The following is a 24,288-nucleotide window of genomic DNA, read 5'->3' as shown; positions in this document are numbered from 1 at the left end:
GTTTGAATGAAAACCTTCTTCAACATTCAAACTGTATTAATATGAAAAAAAAAGAAAATCACATTTAAAAAAAAAACGAGTTTATTTATTGATTTAAGGCATGTTCATTCTGGCGACATGAGGCATATTCTGCTGGCACTGGTCACATATGCTAAATACTTAAGTTTCATAATTGTATCTGTCATCCCCCCCCCCCCCCCCCAATCGAGTGCATGTGTACTGTTGAACGGAGTGGCTTTTCCAATAAGTAGGTAACACTTACTGGTGGCCCCAGCTTTCCCATTTCACCTCTGACCCCCGGTGCACCAGCTGGTCCCTATGAACATAATGATGGGGTTGTTATGTCATACTCTACATACACAGTGTAACAGTTATGACTGAAAGGCAGTGTATATGATGTATACCTGAGAGCCCCTTAACCCAGCAGGTCCCATTGTTCCAGTGGATCCAGACTCTCCCTGCGAGAAGGATGTTCATTTTTATTAATCAATCTACAATCACATTTTAGCGCAACGCAGTTACAAAATGAAGTATATTTCTCAATTTTGCTTTGTGTAAACAACACACAAGTTAATTGTCCGGAATTAGATGATGTATGATGATGTAGATAAGAGTGGCCCTCACTTCACACGGGTGTGATTTTTATCAGAGTTTAGTTAACTATAAATGTTATGAACTGGTGTGTACCAAAAGACTGTCCTGCTTCACAGGCATTGGTGAAAGCCAATTACCTACACAGCTGAAATAGAGAGAGAGAGCAATGAATGTGAAATAATAGGTTAATGGAGGAAACATGCAACAACGTTGCAACGTTTTTACTGATGGAATTGGGAAAACAAAACCCAAGTTCAGGCTAATTGAGCACATTCCTGAGACCTGTTGCGGTTTTGTTAGATATAAAATCATAAACAGAACGTTTTTTTATTTTTTTTAATAAATATAAGATATAGAATCTTGGTAAGTTCATGTTCAGTTTCTCGATGAGCCACTTGATTGTAAATGTGGAATGCCTGCCTATCTCTGGCTGTAGGATTCATGTCATGTGTGAGAAGCATTATTACCGTCTGTCCCTGAGGTCCATCAAGCCCTGGGGGTCCCTTCAAACCCACGATGCCCTAAAAACAAGTAAAAACATATCAACTGTATTTTGATACACGGGTAAATTTACATGCAAAAACACATTGAACAAGGGTAAAATTCAAGGTCACCACGCATCACGCTGCAAGGTTACAGATCAGCTATTTTCAGTGAGTGACACCTACTGTATAGTACGATTATGTATAACTCAGGCTTAACCCATCTGTTGCCACCTCGTGGACGCAGAGCCAACCGCAGACCGCTGAGCCGTTTGTAGTGTAACACACGCTGGATTACATCCTGTTTGGGCGGCCATTTTAGATGCTAAATAAATAGCGTCAATGCTAGCGAACTAAAATTAAGCTATCCTTGCTCTATAGAAACCAATGTTCCCATCTAAATCACCGGATAATCAGCAAAGACCTCCGAACATTGCGCGTTTTATCCAAACCATGGAGAGCTCCGTAGATTCAGCTTATCAGACGGAACGTTACGCCAGAAGCAGTTCTAACTGGTGGAACCTTCCGTCAGAAGAAGCAGTAAATTTGTTAAGACTGTGATTGCTCTCAAGTGTGATTATCAAAGTCATGTGATTGTCTGAATCGCACAGCAAAGTCTGGAAGTCAACACAAAACATTTGCATGCTTGATCAATGACTATCAGGATTTATAGTTGTCATTCTCTTTTTGTCTCACCTGCAAACCTGTCAAGCCCGCAGGGCCCACTTCTCCCATGAGCCCAGGTTCACCCTGTGTGACAATGACAAGTTCAACATGACATCGGCCCATCAATCATGCCCTGTGTAGAACAGGGCACTGTAGAAGTGGACTTTCTCTTTGTGTGTGTGTGTGTGTATATATATATATATATATATATATATATATATATATGTGTGTGTGTGTGTGTGTGTGTGTGTGTGTGTGTGTGTGTGTGTTAATGAGCATTGAACATTTTGCATTCAAAATCAAAAAGGTTATAAAGTAAGAATTTGCTAATCAATGAAAACTATTCTAGCAACTGAGGATGGTTAGAGAAAGGGCATACAGTACGTACAGTATATTGTACATTTAGAACTGTCATTAAACTTCAGCCACATTATATGTGTGTCATTTAATTCATTCATTCATTGCATGGTAAAATATTATACTTGCCAGCAGTCCAAGGTGGCCCTTCTCTCCTTTAGGTCCCTTGTCACCACTTTCCCCTGGAGCTCCCCAAGGGCCCTCTCTACCAGAGAATCCATGAGGACCAAGTTCACCCTAAAACAAAAACAAATGTGAATAATGCATCACCAATTCAGACCTTCTCAAATGCTAATGTTACCAACGAAAGATCACAAAAAGTAATCAATATAATATTAACAGTAACACTAATAGGCTATTACTACTACTTCTGCCACACCTGTGATTAATTTTGTTGCTACTCCTATTTATACTACTGCTACTGCATCACTCTCACACCTACCACTACTAATAGCTGTAGCCTAGTTCTTTAATTATATTCACCCTTTCCCCTTTGGGTCCGGCACCCCCACGTTCACCAGGATCACCGACATTCCCCTAGAGAGGAAAGAAGACAAGCCAGGTTTCCTCATTGGAATTATCAGAAAGGTTCATGTGAAAGTGAGTAGTAGTCACATATTTCTACTGTCTTTTTCTTTTCAGTGAATCATTATGTGCAGTCTGTCCGCATCTGTCAATCTCACACATACCTGAACTGTTGCACATGCCACTATTTATATCATAGCTCAGATTGCTTGAGAGCTGTTGTATGATAGCCATACGGATATCGGTACATCATGCCACAGCAAGTAGTCTAATTCAGTGGCCAGTTTACAGCTAAATTGTTAGCAGAGCTACCATTGCAGTGATCAAGAAAGAATCTAGACAGCCTATAGAGCTAGTCGGGCATACGGAGGAAATAAATAGACGAGTAGGCAGCAGCTCACATCCACTCCTTCAGTGTCAACACAACTGAGGCCAGCCGTTTATTCAGCCAATATATACACAATGTTAATAGGCACTTCCTGTTAAGCGTTTGGCATTTCAGAATAAGGGCTTTACCTTTTACATATACACAAAAAAAGATCACATCTCAACATAAATAATAATCTATCTATAAATGCACCAAGTCTCTGCCTGTGATCCACGTAACTCGAGAACCGTTTGTCCCACCGACTTCAAATCCGACACGCGCGTTCCACACCCCCACATGGAGTGCAGTGCTCGGCCTTGTTGTCCAGAACCGCCACAAAGGCCTCTGGCCGGGCTAGCTCCAAATATGGAGCTAGCCTGTTCTGACATCACAATATGTTCTGACATCTGAATAGACTCCATGTTTTGGGCATGCCTGACAAATAACTCCATATATGGGCATAGAATGGACACAGACATAATAACTGGGTGGGGCATGTTCTGACATCTGCGTATAGACTCCATATTTGGGCATGCCTGACAAATAACTCTGTATATGGGTTCGTCCCACCGACTTCAAATTCGACACACATGTTCCACACCACCACAGGGCACTCCCAGTGCCCGGCTTGAGTCGGACGGACCCACAGTTGTCCAGGACTGGCACAAAAAGCCGGTTGTCCAGAACCAGCACAAAAGCCTCTGCCAAGGGTCAGGACAGGGCCCAAATCCAGATCACCCCTATAGGATCTCCATACTGTATATGGAGCTGGCCTGTTCTGAGTGACATCACTGACATCACAATGGTGCGCAACATCGTCCTTTATTAGCCAATTGATCACACCTGATCACCCCCCCAATGGGCACTGTTCCAGTAATAATATAATAATAATAATAATAATTCATATAGCGCTTTTTCTACTGTAAGTACCGAAAGGCACTTTAATTGCTCTGCTGTTGTTGCTAATGTGCTGTTATAAGATTGTTTTCACAAAGTAATCGGATGCACAGCACCGTGGTTGCACAAGAGGTGTCGTGTCTTCCTGTTATGCAGTGTTGGGAAACTTCACCCCTTCGTGGTCTATAGGTCTTTTCACCGCATCGGCGCAAAGTGTGATCATGTGACCAGTGGTGGAAAGGGGCCGTCACCATGTACTGGTACTGCAGTGACACCGGTACCATTTCCATGCTCACGAATGTGACACGTGACTAGCAAGGTTATAATAGTTAACTAAAACTAAATAAAAAAACGAAAACTAGAATGAATTTTTTTTTAAGTTAACTGAAACTAATAAAAAATAAAAATAAATTAAAAAACGACAACTAAACTGAAACTGTATTGTGTGTTCACAAAACTAACTAAAACTAACTGAAATTATATAAAAAATACCCTTAGTTTTAATCAATATTTATATGCCTTTCGGATATTTATAATATAAACCTTTTAAATTCATTCGATTCATTTCCTCATTTCTCCAACAAGTTTTACGCCAGTAAAACGCCACACTTTACGTTGCTTGTTTTCATTCTGCACTGCCTGAAACTGACTGCATGTTACTTGGAAAATCAGACACGTGGAAAAGGATGATCGTAAAATATACAGAGCACGTCGGAAGGGTATAGGCCTATAAGGATCGGGCATTTGTGGAATGAGCAACACAGCTAAATGTGTGGGTAGCGCCCCCAAAACATTTGCCAAAATGTCAAGTGGTTCGTATTTATTTACCCATGCCACAACAGCTTGGTTTGGTATGGAACAGTATCTCTCTCACGGGCAAGACAGAACTTGTCATCATTAAAGGCAATCTCAGACCTCAACCCAATTGTACGAGTATACGTGCTGTACGTGTGACGAACAGAACCATGTGTTGTTTTTTCCTTATTACTGTGGGAGAGTGCAATCAACCAATCCACTAAACAACTCAAAGCAAGGCTTGGTATACCAACCATTTACAATTTTGGCACATTTTTTGGGGGCGCTACCCACACGTATAGCTGTGTTGCTCATTCCACGAATGCCCGATCCTTACAATCTACACTCTACAGTATACATAGTAGACTATACCTCGTTGTACAGGTGACAACGATCAACGAGTAAAATGATAATGATAAAACATAATTCCAATAGGTATTTTCAGTTAATATTTTCAAATGGTATATTTTTTAGGTTACTCAAATATATATAATAAATAATACTTACTCTGATCTTTTTTAATCCTATACCTGACAAAAAAAACAAAAGGGGACATTCGGTAGGCCAATCAGAGGCAGCGTGCCAATAGTCCGTTGCTGTATGTATACACTTTCACTCCACTACATTTCAAAAACCTGAACTACATAATAAATTAACCACTTTATCATGTCTTATTTTTCTAAATTTCAATACAGCCATGTGTGTGTGCGCGCGCGTGCGTGCGTGCGTGTGTGTGTGTGTGTGTGTGTGTGTGTGCGCGCGCGTGTGTGTGGCAAAGTCACAAATTGACACGTCGTAACCAGTAGATTTTCAACACAGTATTATGGGGCTAGTAGAGTGTGTTGTTACTGTTCTTTTATAGTCGTTCATTTAATTAATTTGTCATGAGTTGTCTACTTTTGTGTGTTTGCTGTTTCGTGTAGGCGAGCGTGTGCATTAAATTAAAATGTTGTGGTACCGAAAAAATTAGCACCATTACACCACTGCTCTGCAATGTCCAACCGTTTTGTTGGGTCATGTTGCATCGGTGTGGAGTACGCTTCCTCCCTCTCGATCTTAAAAGTACTAGGAAGTAGAATGCTTTTAGAAGTAGAGCAGAGCAATTTACCAAAAGAGAATGAGAATGAGCCAGATCTTGCCCAGAGCTCCTCTTAGAGATTGTGAGTATATTCACTATTATTAACAGCAGAACAAGTTGAATCATTTCAATTAAATAATTGTGGTTGTAGTTAAAGGTGGTGTAAATGATTATTATTTTTGTTTTAGTTTTTTGTTAAAAACATAAGGCTGTACTGTACTGAGTGATTTTGTTCAGTAACAGGGGTATCCCCAACTCTCCTGCTCTTTAGTAAACAGAAAAAATCAGTTGGGTCAACAGTTGCATCCATTCAGGGGAGAGTACCCATTTATCAGCGTGTATTTCAATTCCAATTTTGTCTGCTTGCTTATTTATTTATTTAATGACTTCTGATTTCAGTGTGCGTGTAGTATGGTCTTGCATAATTACTGTACAGAAACCTTAAAGGACAACTTTTTTCTCTCCAACCAAGGAAATAAATAATAAAATAAATGACACTCGTCTTTCACTTTCTCTAATAACCTAAAACATGAACCTTGGTTGAAGAAAAAATAAAAGTATTTTAAGTGCACATTATGGTATTCAACTGTTATGGAGGCCAATGTGGGAATGTCTCTTGGAATGTGTAGGTTGTGTTCATCAGGAATAATCTAAATTGAGATATTTATGCTTAGCTTGTTATTGTCTCATCGGATGTCTTTCAGTGCTGAATAGCTTCCTCTCCTGTATGGACACATGTATTTACTGTACCGCACTGTTTCCAAAGCACTGGGTGTGAGTCTAGGACCCATTTGTGGGTCGTGGACACGTTTTTTATGGGTCCCTTAATTTTTTTCTTCGTTAACTACATTTTGTTTTTAATTATTATTTCAAAGCATTGAATCTAATCAACTTGCTTTTTACTCTGATTTAGTGATTTGACGAAAGGCTGACACTGTGGAAGAGCCTCCTGCGATTATGATCGATGTGGAATGGATAGGCATGATATGCTGTATAATGTGCTGATTACGTTTGTGATTGTGATATGTTTTGTCGTTCTTTTTGGTGTGTTTTGTTGTTGTTATGGTGAGTACTACTACAGTAGATGGATTACAGTACATGTCGATTACGATCATTGAGCAACTACATAAAAAATACTGATCAATATCAATACTGAGCATAGCAATTTAATGGTTCAAATACAAAATATGTAACTTTTTAATTTTCTTTTCAGTGTGTCACAGGTGTCCGTCACAGGGAACCAATCACGGCTCAGCTGCAGACCAGAGGACCAATCAAAGTGGGGCTCATGGTGACGTGCACATCCATCCATCCATCAATCTTCAACCACTTATCCGTACTCGGGTCGTGGGGACAATGGCTCCACCAGAGCTACAACTGTCCCCGCAGCTGGATACAACTCGTCCAGACCCGACCATCCCCGCCTCACCCCCTCCAAGATACGGGAGCTGCCCCGCCTCACCCCCTCCAAGATACGGGAGCTGGATGTGACTGTCCCCGACACCGGGCTCGACCGTCCCCGCCTCCCCCCACCAAGGTGGGATTGGACTCTACAGTCCTCGCCACGGGGGCTGGACTGAGCTCAGCTGTGCCTGGCTTGGATGCCCCTGCCCACCGACCTGGACCCTGGAGGGTGCCAGGCCAAAAATCGACAAGTTCCACTCTTGACCCCAGGATAGGAGGCCCCCCTCCGGTCCCAATTTGCGGCGCTTCGTAGCTCCACGGACACTACCAAAACATGAACTGTTTACCTCTCTGGCCGATCAGCTCCGGCTCTGAATCTATACTGCCTCTGTGACTTCGGTCAGCCCTGCTTTTCTTCTGGTCCATGCACCTCTAACACAACTCTTAACACCCATGTATCCACCATTCCAACATTATTGGCAACATGAATTCAGTCCCTAACTACCACATTGAATCACACCGTACCATCATCTTGCAAACTAAACCTTGCCCCATTTCATATCAGATATCAGATTAACAGAAGTTTTTATCGAACAGAAAATTCATTTTCAGGTCAGCATACCGATTTTATCCAATCAGGATAGAGAAAGAAGTCAGGATACAGTAACAAAAAAAGGTTTCGTTTTGACCACGAAATATCACCCTACCTCTAAAGCACATCTCAAGACCTATTTTCATTTTTCTCACCCTTGCCTTTAGTTGAGTTTTTAAATCTCTGTGTTGTTATTCGACAGAGCTGGACCGGATAAAAAATTCTGCCCTGACATTTGGCCCACCAGTACTGGCAAACACCACGCCGTCTAGGCACACACAAACAAACAAGCCACCATAGCGACTCTAGCCAACACCAACTCAGCACTCCTGGATTGCTGCCCTCCACACTCTCCTTAGTCTCCTATCTAACATCAGGTTCTTGAGCTCTACAGTGTTGTTAGCTAAGCCAGAGCTGCCATGTCTCACCCTTTGAGTGTGACAGTCACGCAATTTAACCCTTTACCACGCACCACATGCCATTTCACAAGCATTATAATGATAAATAACAATTTTCTCTGCGGCTCTGCCGCGTAATAACGCACGCTCATGTGTGCGTCCACACAAACGGTAAAATAGCCGATCTGCATGCAGCGCTGATATATGCAGGAGGGTAAACAACTAGTGGACCAAATCGTCAGCAGGGTCCCTGACTGTGTGACGCATGGAAATGAGCCATGCGGAGTTTAACATCGCTTCGAAATATGTTTCATGGAAGACAATATAGCCCCCACAAGTTACAACAAGTGAGTAAGTGACCTGTGACTATCTCTCTTCTATACTGGTGTGTGGCGTCTCTTGCGTGATATGAGGAAGTGGAACGGTGCCATAGCCCATGCACATTATAGGGACAAAGTCGTGTGTGTGTGTGTGTGAAGTGAAGTGAAGTGAAGGGGGAGGGGCCGCATCGCAACTTGTTTCTGTTCATAGAGAGAGAAAGCCCACAGATGTGTTTGAACTAAGAAAATGTAAAAATAAGGAATTTTCCCACATTCCAGTTTTCTGACATATTCCCCAATTTCCACTGAGATTATGGGGTGAATGAATGTGGCCAGACCCATCTTCTCTTTCTGTCATAGTGACATTGTCCTGCATCAGATCATGTCCAAATCAGGTTCTCCAATCACCAGTAGCCTCTTCAGTTTTTTGAAGATTGTTTGAGTGGTGCAACCACTCCTTACGGAGCTATGTGTGTGGCTGGCTGGGTCTGAGCACTATGTGTGTGGCTTGCTGGCTGGCTGGGTCTGAGCACTATGTGTGTGGCTTGCTGGCTGGCTGGGTCTGAGCACTATGTGTGTGGCGTGCTGGCTGGCTGGGTCTGAGCACTATGTGTGTGGCTGGCTGGCTGGCTGGGTCTGAGGAGCATAGATAGATAGATAGATAGATAGATATCTTTTTCATTTCTACTTTAAGCATGAGGAGGCTGTCAGTGCAGGGAGAGCAGCTGGCATGGAGGTGAAGACATCAGTGTTAAGGTTAAATATCAACGTTAAAACGGGCCAAATAGACATTAAAAAAAGCCAATTTTTTTCAACGCCGCCCTTCGGAAGGCGTCGAACACATTAAGACACTAGAGTCTCACTCTTGACATTTTCTGAAATATGGCAGCCCTGGCTAAGCTGTCTACACATGTACATGTACTTTGTACACTGTTTTGATTGTTTCACTGCCTTTTTAAATCTCTGTGTTGTTATTCATTTAATCACTGTTTTTTTTCTTCAAATAAACCGTTTGAGAACCAATAGTAGTAGTAGACTCATAATGTGTCAGTGTTGTAGTAAATCACTGTCATAAATATTCTGAAGAAAGCCTGGAGACCGACATTCATTCATAATAATTGTGTTTTATGATCAAAATAATAACTTTACTTTATAGTGGTGTAAAAAATAAAATAAAAAATGTGCCCGGGACAAGACCAAGTCTTTGCCACAGACACATTTGTCCATGTATGGACATATCGATGACCCCTGATAAACGGCAGAGAAGGCCGTCCCGAAACTGGACAGTAATAGACACATCAAGGCTAGAAGCAGAGAAAGTTTACCGTTTTCATAGCATGTCATTGTCAACCTATTTTATAGGAATATGAAATAGCCAACAATGTCGCTCTGCATTCCCTTTCTCCCATTTGCTCACTCGATTTTTAAGTGGTGCAACCACTTCCTTAAGTGACTGTGGAACTTTCTGGAACCCCCGGGGACCCCCACACGGAGTTGCACCACTTACTTCACACGGGTGTGATTTTTCTCTCTGACCCACATCCTTTCCCCCCAGTCCGCCAGTCACCAGAACGACTTCTTACGAGAAGTCAATTCTTCAAGGGAACTGTGGGTTCAACTTCCTCTCTGGGGACCATGGGTGAGTGTGAGTAAGCAGTGTCTATTAATAGAAAACAAATATGTTGTGTTTGCCTACACAGGAATATATACACTTTCACAGTTTCACTTGGTCTGAAACTTATCTGCACGGGACATGCATTATCCGGGGTGCAAGAGCACACCTACACACATTGGGTTACATTTATAGGGTTTAAAGATCTTTGCTGAAACTATATCGAGTGTAGTAGAAATAATTAGTGGTGGAATTTCTGCTCATTCCAGAACGATGTAAGAGAGAGAGAGAGAGAGAGAGAGAGAGAGAACTGAGAGGGACAACATGTTGCAGCATTAACTTACAACATGTTCATCGTGAGCAATGTGTTTGCAACACATTTCTGAGTGATAACAATGTGTTGCTTACGACTGGACAAGCTGAATCACTTGCGAACCGACGACCTGCAACCAGGTAATAGGGCCTCTTTATCACTTCCTATTAACAGACATTACCAAATATACAATATGATCTAGTCTCGGTATCCAGGCTTTTATTTTCATTCTTATTTGGCTCAAAAATACTAGTGATCCAGACCGATGCAACTTGTATCTGCACCGTCCTGCTACAGTTTTGTTGGGTCATGTTGCATCAGTGTGGAGTCCGGTAGTTTGAAGTAGAATGCTTTTAGCAGTAGAGCAGGACTATTAGAAATGCACTCTGTCGAGGTGCATTGCACACAGGTAGGCCATACATGGCCTACTTGTGCGCAAGCAGAGCACGCAAGTACTGCTACTAACTAACTAATGTCTATTACAACTGCTGTTCTAAATCCTTTAGACCCGTTATTGACCTTGAAGCGTACGTCAAACCATTCACAGACAATAAGGAACCACCATTCTTGCCGACATACATACATGTATACATAAGTTACCTTTTACCCACCTAACATTGAAACATATCTTGACACATATCTTAATTACGTCACCATCAATAGCCAATTAGAGACATGCATACCATACATACATACCACTTTTGGTCCAGCCGACCACAATACTTGCGCAAGTAATGAGGATGAGCCAGATCTAGCCCAGAGCAGCTGGATACAACTGTTCCGGACCCGACCATGCTCGCCTCCGCCCTCCAAGATACGGGAGCTGGATGTGACTGTCCCCGCCACCGGACTTGACCGTCCTTGCCTCCTCCCACCAATTGGACTTTACTGTCCTCGCCATGGGGGCTAGACTGAGCTCAGCTGCCCCTGGCTTGGATGCCCCTGTACACCGGACGTGGACCCTGGTGGGTGCCATATTCCCCATCTTCGGCTAGTTCCACAGGCCCTATAGTTAACGTTTTCCCGAGGCAAACATAGGAGGCCCCCTCCCTCCCCAATTTACGGCGCTCCGTAGCTCCACGGACGCTACCAAAACATTGACTTTTTTACCTCTCTGGGCGATCAGCATGGCTCTGAATCAATACCTCTGTCACTTCCGGTCAGCCACTGTGTTCTTCTACGGGCCTTTCACTCCCCACACCATCCACTGCTAGCTCCCCCTGCTGTACTACTGTTCCACGCACCTCTAACACACCACTTTACTTACATTTATCCATCATTCTAACAATAATTGGCAGCAGGAATTCAGTCCCTGAATCACGTCATACCATCATCTTTTCATCATTTAATATCAGATCTTTAACAAACAAGCCCTCATCCTTAAATGATATAATCTGTAGGGAGTTCAAGCACAGCTTTCAGGTATTTCTTTTGCTCGGTAAAGCACTGCCACTTTGTGCTGCAGTTATGTCATGAAAGGTGCAGACAGACAGACAGACAGACAGACAGACAGACAGACAGAGCCCTTTAAAGGAGTGGTGTGCACCGCTCACAAATACAAATATTCATTAAACAATGAATGTCCTTTAGAAAGTACAGTAAAGTAGTTTACCCAATTAGAAGAATAATTAACTCAATTGAAACCAAGTTTCAAATATCAACAATACTAATGCTTATTTTGTTTAACTTAAGCCAAGCGTCTATGATGTAATCAAACACTCTGACTACGGCAATGGTAATTTGAGGTTCAGGTATTATCACTCATTTGTGTGTTTTGAAATGCCTTTGCATGTCTGTAGTCAGCTACAAAACATTGAAGCGTTGCAATTCTGCTGTTCTGCTGTCAGAGTTCTGGCAAGCTCAATGACATTAATGTCAGTGAACATTATCCGCTGTTGTGTAGGGTTTTTAAATATCATAATCATACTTCCAATTGTGTCACCCAATGGTTGCGTTGAGCAATACAAATTTTTTGGGGACCACATAACAGTTAGAGTTCGAGCATCCATTCGAAACAATAATATTGACCCCCAATAATCACCATTCATGGAAAATGGTCTACATTTACTATGTGTTTGATATTAAAGCTGTGAAAAGACAACCGGGAAATAGAGCTTGTCAATGCAGTGCCGTACTAGCCTGGATCCAGCCCAAAGACCCCGCCCACTCTCTGAGTGGACTGCGTCTCTCAAGAAAGCTACAGTCTGATAATCAGGCTAGTGCCGTACTGGAAAAAGCCAACCTTGGTTCCTTAGCCAAAGGGTGTACTTACCTCTTTGCCAACTGGTCCAGCTGGGCCATGTAGGCCTTTGTGACCCTGGGGTCCCCTCTCACCCGACATCCCTGGGGCACCAAGTTTCCCACAAGGCCCCCGGTCCCCCTTTCACACAGGCCAAAAGGGATGGATATAAAAACTATTGGCAGATTCAAGATCAAGCAAATTTGGCTCAGTATCTACTATTCATCCCATGTCTATAAGACGTTATAGTATAAACGTACTTATGTTCTTATAATACATTGCAATAACAAAAAAAAGACTCTATTATAAATATTTGTATAATGATTTATAAGATCAAGTATATTAATACTATTTATAATTTACAGACATCATGGCCAGGATCATAGAACATTAGCAATATACTGTAAATAAAATGTATAATAAATTATTATTATTGTATTATAATTTTCAGAGTTCGAATACATTATATAATTTTAGAATGCATTATAATCACTGTTATGATGCATTCTAGTGCCAACTCCAAAATCTCTTTCACGCCACCAGCATGCAAAATGTTGATGCCCCATATTTAAAGTGTTAGAACCAATTCCTGTACGTCTTACATACTGGCAATACAGTGGTGCCGATTCTGAATTACTGTAGTTATAAAAATATATTCATAAGCAGTGACGACAAGTGGTTTTAACTCATGTTAAAAGTTAAATTACTGACCTGGTCCCCTTTCCTTCCAGGTGGGCCCTCAATTCCTGTATGACCAGGAGGACCCTATAAACAACATGAATCAAAATAATCATATAACTATACAAACTCGAAAGACATCAAATAAAGTTTGCACAGAAAGAAAAGATTTTTTTTTGTTATAACAGGTGATATACCTGCTTATTCAGGGTGGGACTGTCGGGTCTCTGCTCTACATGAAAAGTGTCTTGAGACAACTTGTTTGACACTTGAAATGAAATTGAATTGAACCTGTGTGGCTCACAGGTCAGCACACTATTGCTTCAACTAACATTACTAACTAATTAACATATCTGTTACTAACAGACTGAAACTGAACTTGGTAAAAAAGCCTTCATGTGCGCTGCTCCTACAGCCTTGGGAGATTTGCTGAGAAGCTGTATAAAGTATTTTTTATTGTTTAAATACCAACCTGTTGTCCGTCCTGTCCGTCATTGCCGTCATCACCAGGCTGTCCTCGCAAACCCTTCAAATTATCACAACATCAATATTAAGAACCAATATCACGACACACATTATACAGATGTGGTGAAGTTAAATGTGCGTTGTTAATGTAATATTAGAGCGGTGCCCGATGGGCACTGGCCTACTTGGAACTATGCAAGTTGGAAATGCATGCCCCACCCAGTTATGATGTCCCCTTTATGCCCATATATGGAGTTATTTGTCAGGCATGCCCAAAATATGGAGTCTATGCAGATGTCAGAACATAATTGTGATGTCAGAACAGGCCAGGTGATTAGGCCAGGTGATTAGGTCCAGAGCCCGGGCTAAGGCTTTTGTGCTGGGTCTGGACAACCGGCTATCCGACAGACTCGACACTGAACGCGTGTGGAGAGAACACGCCCCCAGTGCCCACAGCGTGTGTCCCCAGTGGGAATCGAACCCAGGACCTTCTAGCTCTGAGGCGACAGCACTACCGACTATGCCACCGTGCCCGTGTGCCACCATGCGTCGAATTTGAAGTCAGTGGGGCGATCATTAATATCATCTTGACAGACAAGAAAATGTCCCATTCTGCAGTAGATGTACAGTAACTGTTGTGTGAAGGGGTTTAAGTGTGGGGAATCATATGCAATCAATATATGAACTCACTTTTTCTCCTCTTTCCCCTACTGCCCCTCCTAATCCATCAGCACCATGGGAACCCTAGGAAAATCGGACATAGATTGTGTTAAAATAAAAAGTAAAATCTGTGTACCCCCTACGTCCCTTGCAAGTTGAACATAATCTATATTTATATAATATAATCTAGGTAGTACTTTAAACAATATGCAGTACACGTAACTGCAATTCACCACAGTGACTGATACAATAAAATGTGTTTGTAATTTTTCTGCATTTTGGTCTAGTTATCTCTGAACAAAGGTAAAATAGCAGCGGACATTAGGTACCCACTCACTGGGATTCCTGGTGGCCCACTGGGTCCCAGAGTTCCTAGAGGCCCTTTGCTTCCCCTGGGACCTGGTTTCCCTATCGCTCCAACAAAACCTGGAACACCTGCAAGACCCTGAAGCAGACACACAGACAAACATATCGTTGCTATATATTAACTTTCTATGTACCTTTTTAGTACATTAATGCGCTACTTTCAGTACTCTGTCATATGAGAGTAGCAAAAATGCAGTAGGCCTACCCACCTGTAAGGCCAGTCCACACCAAAGCAACTCCTTGCAACAAAACCGTTTTAAGGCCAGTCCATTATAACTCCTTGCATTAAAAGCTCACGTGAACATTTTTAAGATTTTGAAAGAGAAAGTGGTGTCTGATGACTGGGAACTATGCCCAAAACATAATTTCACCCACTTTTTTACTTGTAAAACTGTGATGTAAAGATGATTCTGATGCTATAGATATTTAATCAATGAAAAGTAGTAACAAGAGCTTGTGATTAAATACTACTACATTAGTAGTAATATGGGAACACGGGAAAACGCACGCATGCACGCACGCACACTATGAATTTGCACTGTACAGTGCATTAATTAAATTAATTACAACTTACTGATGGTCCCTGTATGCCTTTTGGACCCAGATCTCCATGTCGCCCCTGTGAAGAAATGCCATAGTAAAAGCTATTTCTAAATTATAGACTTGAAATGATATGCAAATACAATTTATTATCATTACAGACTATTACTATTGTCTTGAAAAAACTGAGAAATTCACTCAAACTAAGTGGTACTAAGTTAAATGAACATGTATGCTATTGTAATCACGTTTGTACAATATACATGATTATGCTAATTATGTAAACCAGTGGAGACTGTTCCCTTCGCTATAGAGCGTGGCAGTCCCTCCCCCTTTCAGAACGACGAGTGGCCCAGGAAATTAATCGCAATGCATTTTTCCCATAGGCTTTTCTTAAAGTATTTGTTTAAAGACGGTTACGCCGCGGACAAAGCCAACTCGGATCGTGACAAATCATGACAATGAACAATATTTTGGGCCGATCAAATCATTAGAAAGAAGAAAATAAAGGCAGGAGACAACACTATTTGTTTTGTTTTTCTTCTTATAAATTATTTGATCGGCCCAAAACATTGTGTTCATTGTCATGATTTGTCACGATCCGAGTTGGCTTTGTCCGCGGCGTAACCGTCTTTAAATAAATACTTTAAGAAAAGCCTATGGGCAAAATGCATTGGGATTCATTTCCTGGGCCACGTCGTTCTGAAAGGGGGAGGGACTGCGACGCTCTATAGAGGATGATCTTTAAATCACACCTGCATGCTACAGACTATGTGTCCATTAAATCACTGACCAGTGACCAGACTGATGGTTTAATGTCAATGTTATTAACTGGTACATCTAAATGTGTTATACAGGTATCTTGCACACAGTTGGTTTCTGTACTCTCCTTGAAGCCGAATTTTATTTTGGAAAATACATGTTAATGAATGATATATTCTTCTTCTGAATGAATGAATGATAATGATGGTTCATATGTTTCCTCCCAAATATGAAATTCATATGCAATGCAAATTTCAAGGTGACCACAGATAATGTAATTGTGGAGTTTTTTTAATTGCCATTTCTGACAGGATACATCATATAATCTGCACAAAAAGGCCTCAAAGAATGGCCTAAAAAATGGCTAAATAATTATCCATTAAATTATAAGCGTAGGAAATACAGTTCTCAGAAGTCATGCGTCCATGATGAAGGATACATTATGCTTACATGAGGTCCTGGGGGTCCCTTCTCTCCAGGTGGGCCTGTTAGACCCTGGAAAACACAGATAAGACATGTCAGAACATGCTGATCACACCCTGTGACAGCACAAATGCCCCTAAAATACATAGACACAGGTGGGTGGCTGGAGGGGCAGGCAGGTGGGCCACGGGCGGGCGGGCGGGCGCACACACACACACACACACACACACACACACACACACACACAGACACACGCACACGCCTAATAAGTGGAACAATGTGGAATCTTGGGAGACTTACTGGAGGTCCAGGCTTTCCAATGGGCCCAGGTGGACCTCTTAATCCAGCCTCTCCCTATTGCACAGGACAGATCACACAGCACAGTTAACAACAATTCACTGCTATTGTTGAAAATGCCTGCTTTCGGCCCAGGCCGTAGCGTAACGGTCTGGGCACCGGACTGGTAATCCAGTCGCAGTGTGCCGCGGGTTCGACTCCCGGACCCGACACGGCCTTTACTGCATGTCATCCCCCCATCTCTCTCCCGTTTCCTGTCAGCCTACTGTCTGTCCCTTCAAAAATCAATAAAAGGCGTAAGCCGCAAAAAAAATATCTTAAAAAAAAAAAAAAAAATGCCTGCTTTCACACAGATTATAAATTGGCACCAGTCGTTGCCTTTGTGCCCGATTTATATTCTACTTTATATTACCCTTCCAAATTAATTCTATGAATCCCCTTCAATCACCACTGACAATAGAGACAATTGTGTGAATTTGAAGGAAATTACATTTATTTGTATGGAGGTCAATTAGTGCAGTAATCTCATCATACTTGCTATGAAACAGCAGTGGTGGAAAAAAGTACTCAAAGTTTTTAGTTAAGTAAAAGTATCAATACTGAACTACTCACTTACAACTACTTACTTACAAGTAAAAGTCTTCTAAATTTACTTGAGTAAAAGTACAAAAGTATTTCCAACAAAATGAAGTATTAAAAGTACTCATTATGCAGATAATTAATTAATAGCAGATCTAAATTAATAGCAGATCTACAAGTTCACAAAGTGTCGCATCGCAACACATTGTGAGCTTGTAGATCTGCTATTTTCAAAAGGCCAAAATATAGGGCTGAAGTGGTTAATGTATGATGTGTAATAACAATCAAAATCTACAAAGTAACTAGTAACTAAAGTTTTCAACTACAATAATTGCATCCGTGATGTAGTGGAGTAGAAGTAAAAGTATTTGAAATTAGAAATACTCAAGTAGAGTCCAAATACCTCAAACTTGTACTTAAGCACAGTACTTAAGTAAATGTACTTAGTTACTGTCCACCACTGTGAAACAGAATGTTGATTGTACAGTGTAGTGTCAGACCTGGTGGTGAAAGACAGGGACTTACTGAGGGCCCCATGTGACCTGTAGCCCCACGCATGCCTACAGTTCCAGGAAAACCCTGAGGGAAACAATACCATAGGAATGAAACAGTGAGAATGATGCAACAGTGGGTCCCATTCACTTCCACTGTAGTTTGACATGTGTACATTTTAGATTTCTTACAGCATTCCCTTTAGTATCATACAGAATTATCCACATTAAAAAAATACGTCTTTACTAGGCCTACGTTTTAAGTTCTACATGAAGTTGCGAACTACATTTTGTGTCCCTGCAATGACAGGAAAGGAAATAAATGGAAACAGATTCAGATTCTCCCAACAGTGACAACAGTAAGTGGTGCATTTACATAGTGCTTTTATCCTAGGATTGTGCAATACATTCACCCATTCACACACCGATGGCGGAGGAAACCATGCAAAGCACCAACCTGCACATCGGGAGCAATTAGGGATTATGCGTCTTGCTCAAGGACACTTTGACACTAACCGGGAGAGCCCGGAATCGAACTGGGAACCTCGCGGTTGCCACTGTACCCCTGAGCAACTTCCGCCGACATACTGTAGCTATGTATAGCCATCATGCCATGATGTAAGTCAAAACATTGTCAACGTCAGTTCCTTCTGTGTGAGTTGCGCTTCCCCCCTCTATTCACTCTCAATGCAAGGTCAAACAGAATTCCACTTGTATTAGCCTATAGTAGATACATACAAAGCAGATTGGGTCAACATAGAGTCCTAGAGTTTATTTTCTCAGAAGGTATATTGTAGTTAGTGCAGTTAGTGATTTAATCTACTGCCGCAGGCTAGCCCTCTTTGCAGGGGGTGAAAAGAGGAGGAACAGTGAGTAGACTGGCCCCTGGAAAAAAAGCCCCCACTTCCTATTTTTCTATACATGTTTTCTCTTATTTCCAACCGTGTACTGTATGATGATTTCCTCTTTTTTTGCATAGAAGATTCTGTACGTCTTTAAATGTTCTGATGAATAAAAAATGGAGGACCCTTATGTAAACAAGTCTTAATGCTTTTTCTGGTTTTATCCTCATAGCAGTTTTTGTACTGCCCTGTACTTCCATTGAACTGTACCAATTCTACAAACTGTTAATACAATTATACAGATTTCAATCAATCACACAGCAAAAATGCAGCAGTGCCTCCCTGTGGCCACACAGTAACTTTGCACTTTCCGGTCCCAGACTAAAATATACACGTATAGGGGTTCTTGGCACAGCAATGGGCCCCAAGAGCACGCAGAATCACTGGTGTGGGTTTGGCCACGCCCTGTCAACCACTGTCCCAGCTATGGACAGCCATGGATATGCATGCTGTTTACATGTAATGAGAAAATAATTAAACTGTGGCCAATTTAATCTTGAGTGTATCGATTTGCAATGCGTGGAAACTGTTGACATTATAGAACCAGATAAAATCAGGGCAATATTTTAATACGAAATATAACTCCAAGAGCTACATTATGCTAACGTGTGAAGGGAAAACGACCCAGTTTGATTTTCCATCTTCACTTAATGCAACTTAATACATTTAACAGTGGTATATTAGATTAACCCGATTTCCGCCAGCATTATCCCTCGATAGCGTATTGCCAAGGTTTTATCGCTTGTCTGGGCCAGAAACGGCCCCTCAATGTCGTTTCTGAGATATAGGGCTTCCAATGCAGGGCTTAGAGTGTGGAAGTGGATGCACACGCATTTTCAAAATGGCCGCGGCCACTGTCTTCCTTGATGTTGATGTGCTAGCTTTCGGTGGCTAACGATACGATCGGATTAAAACATGGATTAAAGAATACAAGCCCTGGAACCCGAGAATCTCGTGTTTGGCGGGCTAGGGTACTAATTTAACCCTCTGTGTTCCTCGTTTCTGGCTGGCGCTGTGTAATGCGGTCAGTATTGGCTGAAACTTGAAGTCAAAGCTCATAAGTGCACTGACCCATACCCTGGGGACACCCCTGGGTCCCGAACCCCCTGTTTGGGATGCACTGCGTTAGAGCATAGTGTGTTATTATGGTAATAGTTCCCAGTCTGTACTACAGGTTCTGCTGGAGCATCACTATATTAAAGTGAGGCTCCAGCAGAACCCGTAGTACAGAGCATATTCTGATAATATGGTAATAGTTCCTGTACTACGCGTGCTATAGGAGCATCACTGTGCTATGGAAATAGTTCCTGTATTACAGGTGCTGCCGGAGCATCACTTACATACATGCCTACTGGGCCCTGTGGTCCCTCCATGCCTGGCTTTCCTGTAAATCCCTGGAGGACACACACAAAGGGAGAAAATACACATGCACACACAATGTGAAAATTACACGCAACATGTATCGTTCTCATACTCTGGCATGTAATAACTGTGCATAATGTAAATACAACTTCTTCTGTGAATAATGTGTGTGCGTGCCTGCGTGTATGTGAGCAATACGTTTATGTCTTCTTCTGGTGTGTATGTACTGTATGTGCATATCTAAATGTAATGTGTATTTGTAGGCATTATGTGCATGTGTACCCGGCCGTACTACATTATGTATACCGGTACTTTTACTTACTTTCTCTCCTGGCGGACCCGGGATGCCTTGATGTCCTGTCTTTCCTGGAGGTCCCTATCAAAGACAAACCAGTCACTCACACTTAACTTCTAACATGCACTTAATTTGCCCTGGGCGATGGAGTGATTCAAAGGCCAAGAGGGTCTTATATTCTTATGTTATGGATAATATGGCTCAACTTAAAACCATTATCTTCCCTATAGGCATAATACGGCAGCTGACCAACCAGTGCAACTTAGTGTAGCCTACATGTCTATCTATTGGGAAGATATTATCTTCCAGAGGATATACAGTAAATGGTGCATTATATAGCGCCTTTATCCAAAGCACTTTACAATGTGCAGCGCGTGCGCACACAAACACACACACACACACACACACACACACACACACACACACACTTTACAATTTAGGCATTTAGCCGACGCTCTTGATCCAGAGCGACTTACATTTAAGCAAAAACAAAAGCATGGCATGACATCACATATATCAAAAGTAGTAGTCATGAATCATGTATAAACTAAGAACGTTAACAGTGGAGTATCTATGTCAACTATACATACTATACTATATTATATATTATACAATATACATGTGTACTATAAAGTGCTATGACTACATGAAATGCAATTCTAGTGCTGTCTACGTAACAAGCTATAAGTCTGTCTAAACCTAAGTCCTAACCTAAGTCTACTATCTGAGTCTACATAAAGTGCCATCTAAAGGGCTAGGCTAGGGCAAGTGCTACGGGCCATGGTGGAGTCTGAAGAGGTGGGTTTTCAGACTACTACACACACACACACACACCCACACACAGCTCAAGGACACTTCAACAGCAACGCTAACTCAGGGGGAGCCAGGGATCGGAGCTGGAAACTTCGGTTTCCCAAGCTGCCACTCTACCTACTGAGCCACAAGCATAGCTGACCAAGTTGTTGCCGTGAGGCACTTCTGCACGGATCGAATGCTAGTATTTAACCATTTCCCCGTGGTCTGTTTGGTGTGTCTGCGTGACGTAATAAACGCAAAATCTTTTGGTTATGCAATAAACAAACTATGGCCGTGCAGTCCTCCATAACCGGTGGCTGATCATCTCCATTTATAGCACAGCTGTTCAATGTCAGCCAGATCACCCTGAATTTATATCACTAATAACAAACCTTGAGCTCACAACACATTTAACAATCCAAGCATGCCCTTCATTTCACAGAGAACACAACTACTCTGGGTTGTTTGAAATGGTCTTAAAGCCTTAAAATAGATAATAGAAAACAGATAATATATAGTATATTAATATTGCATAGTTCAAGGTTATGTTATGTACCCTCTTTCCCTGAATCCAATTAACCTAAAAAGAAGAAGACAAGTAAAAGAAAGAAAGGAAATAGAAATGGAGAAACCCTTAGCTATCATATTATGCTATGAATCAATGATAAACCACCTTTGGAAGCAACATTCCTTTCTACTGAAAGAGTTCCAATTAGTGGCAAGTTTAGAATTTTAGAACTATTGTCATAACAGTTTTGATGGTCAAATAATTTGCAAATAATTTTCCCCGTACAATCTAGAGATCAGCAGCTTGACACAAATTCACACAATGTATGTCAAAGTTCCATTTGCTCTCACCCCATATAGTACTGTACCTCTATAGTATACCTACCCCTAGGTGTGCACATACTGTACCCCCTTCTTTTGAGAAGAAGCTGCTTTTAATGGATAAGACGGTACTGCTCAAATGTAAACTTACCGGAGAACCTGGGACACCATCTGGACCTCTCTCCCCAGCAATCCCTGGAAAACCCTGCAGAAGCAGAACAAAAAAGTATGAGATTATATACTTAACCCCGTGAACTATAGTGTTCCTTTTCTGCGGTAAATATTCATTGTCTATGAATTGATTGCATGGGGTCTAAATGGAAACAAGACTGTAAGGACTAAGTGTTGGACTGTACTCTGTTGCTACGTTTTTACATTTATGTTAACCCATTTTGACCTGAGATGAGATTCTAAAAATGTCTTCTACATCCTGACAGTTTTCTGAAAAAGCTATGTTTCTATGTCAGTCGTTCTTCGATTTTTCAAAAATAGCAGACCTACAAGCTCGTAGCGCGCCACTCTGTGGCGTGCTATGAGCTTGTAGATCTGCTATTTTTCAATAGCTAAAGCAAAACATAATGCGAACACCAAAAGGGGTTCCCGCCCAGAATGGGTTTTAAATCAATCAAGCTATTTCCAGTACGTTTAATTAATATGATATTTTATGTAGAATTTGGAAGGGAGTGATGACAGATAAATAAGAAGAGAGGAGTTAGATTGAAAGGAAGAAAATCTATTGCGCTTGAAAAAAAATCATTACAATTAAAATGCAGTGCAAACAATTGAATTTATTTCTGGTATATCTCTGGTAATTAATAAAGCTGTGAACAAAATACGTCTTTAATTGAGTGACGAATCAATTTATGAAGTGAAGAGTTATTTAATCTACCATTTAATCAGCTCCTTAGGATTTAATTAGAAGACATTTTATGTGGAGCAGCTACTATAGATTGAGATTATCAATGATACTGCACATTTAGGTCATTGCCAGTGCTTTTTTTTCCTTTCTTTTTTGAGGAATCAATTGGTTTCCATTAATTCCCCTCCACAGCATGGTGTCGACCGCTTGATGAACTTGCCCCCAGGTGCAACTTGATGAGGAAAATGTCCACGTGATGTTCCCACCATGAACCACGGGGGTAGAAAAGCCTGCATCCCAACTGCTTCTCAGTTGAGACCTGCATGTGTGGTTGTGTCATTTCCAACACAGGCCATGTCAACACACCTCTACCCTTTCTTTCTCATTTTCCCTAATCTTTAAGAACTGTGTGCCTAATGTCTTTGATCTTCTAATTAGTACAGACCAAGCGGAGAACGTTAGAGGATGCAGTCATCTGTCAACTGCTGCACTCAGTCATCCACCCTAGTCTGCAGATCATTGCCTACGTTTATGCCCATAAATGCCCCATGTCAGGGCCATACCCCTCAGAGAGGCAACCCCTCGGGGATAATAATGGCCTTGTCTTTTCTCATGTCATCTCACCGCATGTCCTTTAGTGCCAGCGCTGCCGACTGCACCAGACGGGCCCTGAAATGGAAAGATGGCATTAACCCAGAGTACTTGCTATATACAGTATAGTGCTCCGAAGGAAAGTCTTACAGTACAAGTCGCTCAAGGATATAAATAAACGGTCTTGAAAAGGTGTCAGTGTTATCCAGTGAAAACCTCAGACAATATTGATTGTTCTTGATGTACATATCAGAGCTCCTAATCATTGGAAACATGTTACATTATGTGCTTATCCTGCAATTATCATTGTTGTATTAATTAGTATCATAAGTTATATGCAAGTCCATTGCAAAGTTTTGTAAATACTGCTAAATTATACTCAAAATACAATTACAAACCAACAAAAAAGACTAAAGTTTTGTAAATACTGCTAAATTATACTTAAAATAAAATTACAAACCAACAAAAAAAGACAAGCACTAAATGCTAAACAATACATATATTAATGGTCAGTACTACACAACATTGTAAAGGAGTCACTGGTATAGAATGTATCATGAAGGAGAGTGCACTCAGACACAGAAGTATTTAGAGTTGTGTGGTCATGGTATTGAAATATGATATAGAATGGGAACCTGTGTACCAGGCTTTCCTTCTGGTCCTTCTGTCCCATGGGGTCCCGGCAAGCCCTGTTAAAAACATACGCAGATAGACACGGATAGAAAGAAAATGGGCTGAAATATTGCAAATAAATGT

The 24,288-nt window shown here is 41.4% G+C and overlaps 1 protein-coding gene across 3 annotated transcripts in view; it reads right to left on the bottom strand.

The window, feature by feature from the left end:
- The window catches only part of LOC310878796 (uncharacterized protein), a 174,520-nt gene that overhangs the window by 31,095 nt on the left and 119,137 nt on the right, over nucleotides 1–24,288 (bottom strand). For all 3 annotated transcript variants that reach the window (XM_083793192.1, XM_083793193.1, XM_083793194.1), the window contains 20 exons: nucleotides 24,168–24,221; nucleotides 23,566–23,610; nucleotides 22,234–22,287; nucleotides 20,487–20,540; nucleotides 20,143–20,196; nucleotides 17,935–17,988; nucleotides 16,834–16,887; nucleotides 16,561–16,605; nucleotides 15,383–15,427; nucleotides 14,780–14,887; nucleotides 14,473–14,526; nucleotides 13,790–13,843; nucleotides 13,351–13,404; nucleotides 12,673–12,780; nucleotides 2,583–2,636; nucleotides 2,229–2,336; nucleotides 1,773–1,826; nucleotides 1,062–1,115; nucleotides 405–458; nucleotides 263–316 (listed from right to left, as the gene is read on the bottom strand). In XM_083793192.1, the coding sequence (XP_083649318.1) occupies nucleotides 263–316; nucleotides 405–458; nucleotides 1,062–1,115; nucleotides 1,773–1,826; nucleotides 2,229–2,336; nucleotides 2,583–2,636; nucleotides 12,673–12,780; nucleotides 13,351–13,404; nucleotides 13,790–13,843; nucleotides 14,473–14,526; nucleotides 14,780–14,887; nucleotides 15,383–15,427; nucleotides 16,561–16,605; nucleotides 16,834–16,887; nucleotides 17,935–17,988; nucleotides 20,143–20,196; nucleotides 20,487–20,540; nucleotides 22,234–22,287; nucleotides 23,566–23,610; nucleotides 24,168–24,221 (1,215 nt within the window). The remainder of the gene's footprint in view (nucleotides 1–262; nucleotides 317–404; nucleotides 459–1,061; nucleotides 1,116–1,772; nucleotides 1,827–2,228; nucleotides 2,337–2,582; nucleotides 2,637–12,672; nucleotides 12,781–13,350; nucleotides 13,405–13,789; nucleotides 13,844–14,472; nucleotides 14,527–14,779; nucleotides 14,888–15,382; nucleotides 15,428–16,560; nucleotides 16,606–16,833; nucleotides 16,888–17,934; nucleotides 17,989–20,142; nucleotides 20,197–20,486; nucleotides 20,541–22,233; nucleotides 22,288–23,565; nucleotides 23,611–24,167; nucleotides 24,222–24,288) is intronic.

Source organism: Protomyctophum parallelum (genome assembly GCF_964188405.1).
Source record: "Protomyctophum parallelum genome assembly, chromosome: 21".
Taxonomy (NCBI): Eukaryota; Metazoa; Chordata; class Actinopteri; order Myctophiformes; family Myctophidae; genus Protomyctophum; species Protomyctophum parallelum.
The sequence above is the reverse complement of the archived record's forward strand: the minus strand, read 5'-3'. Positions and strand labels throughout refer to the sequence as shown.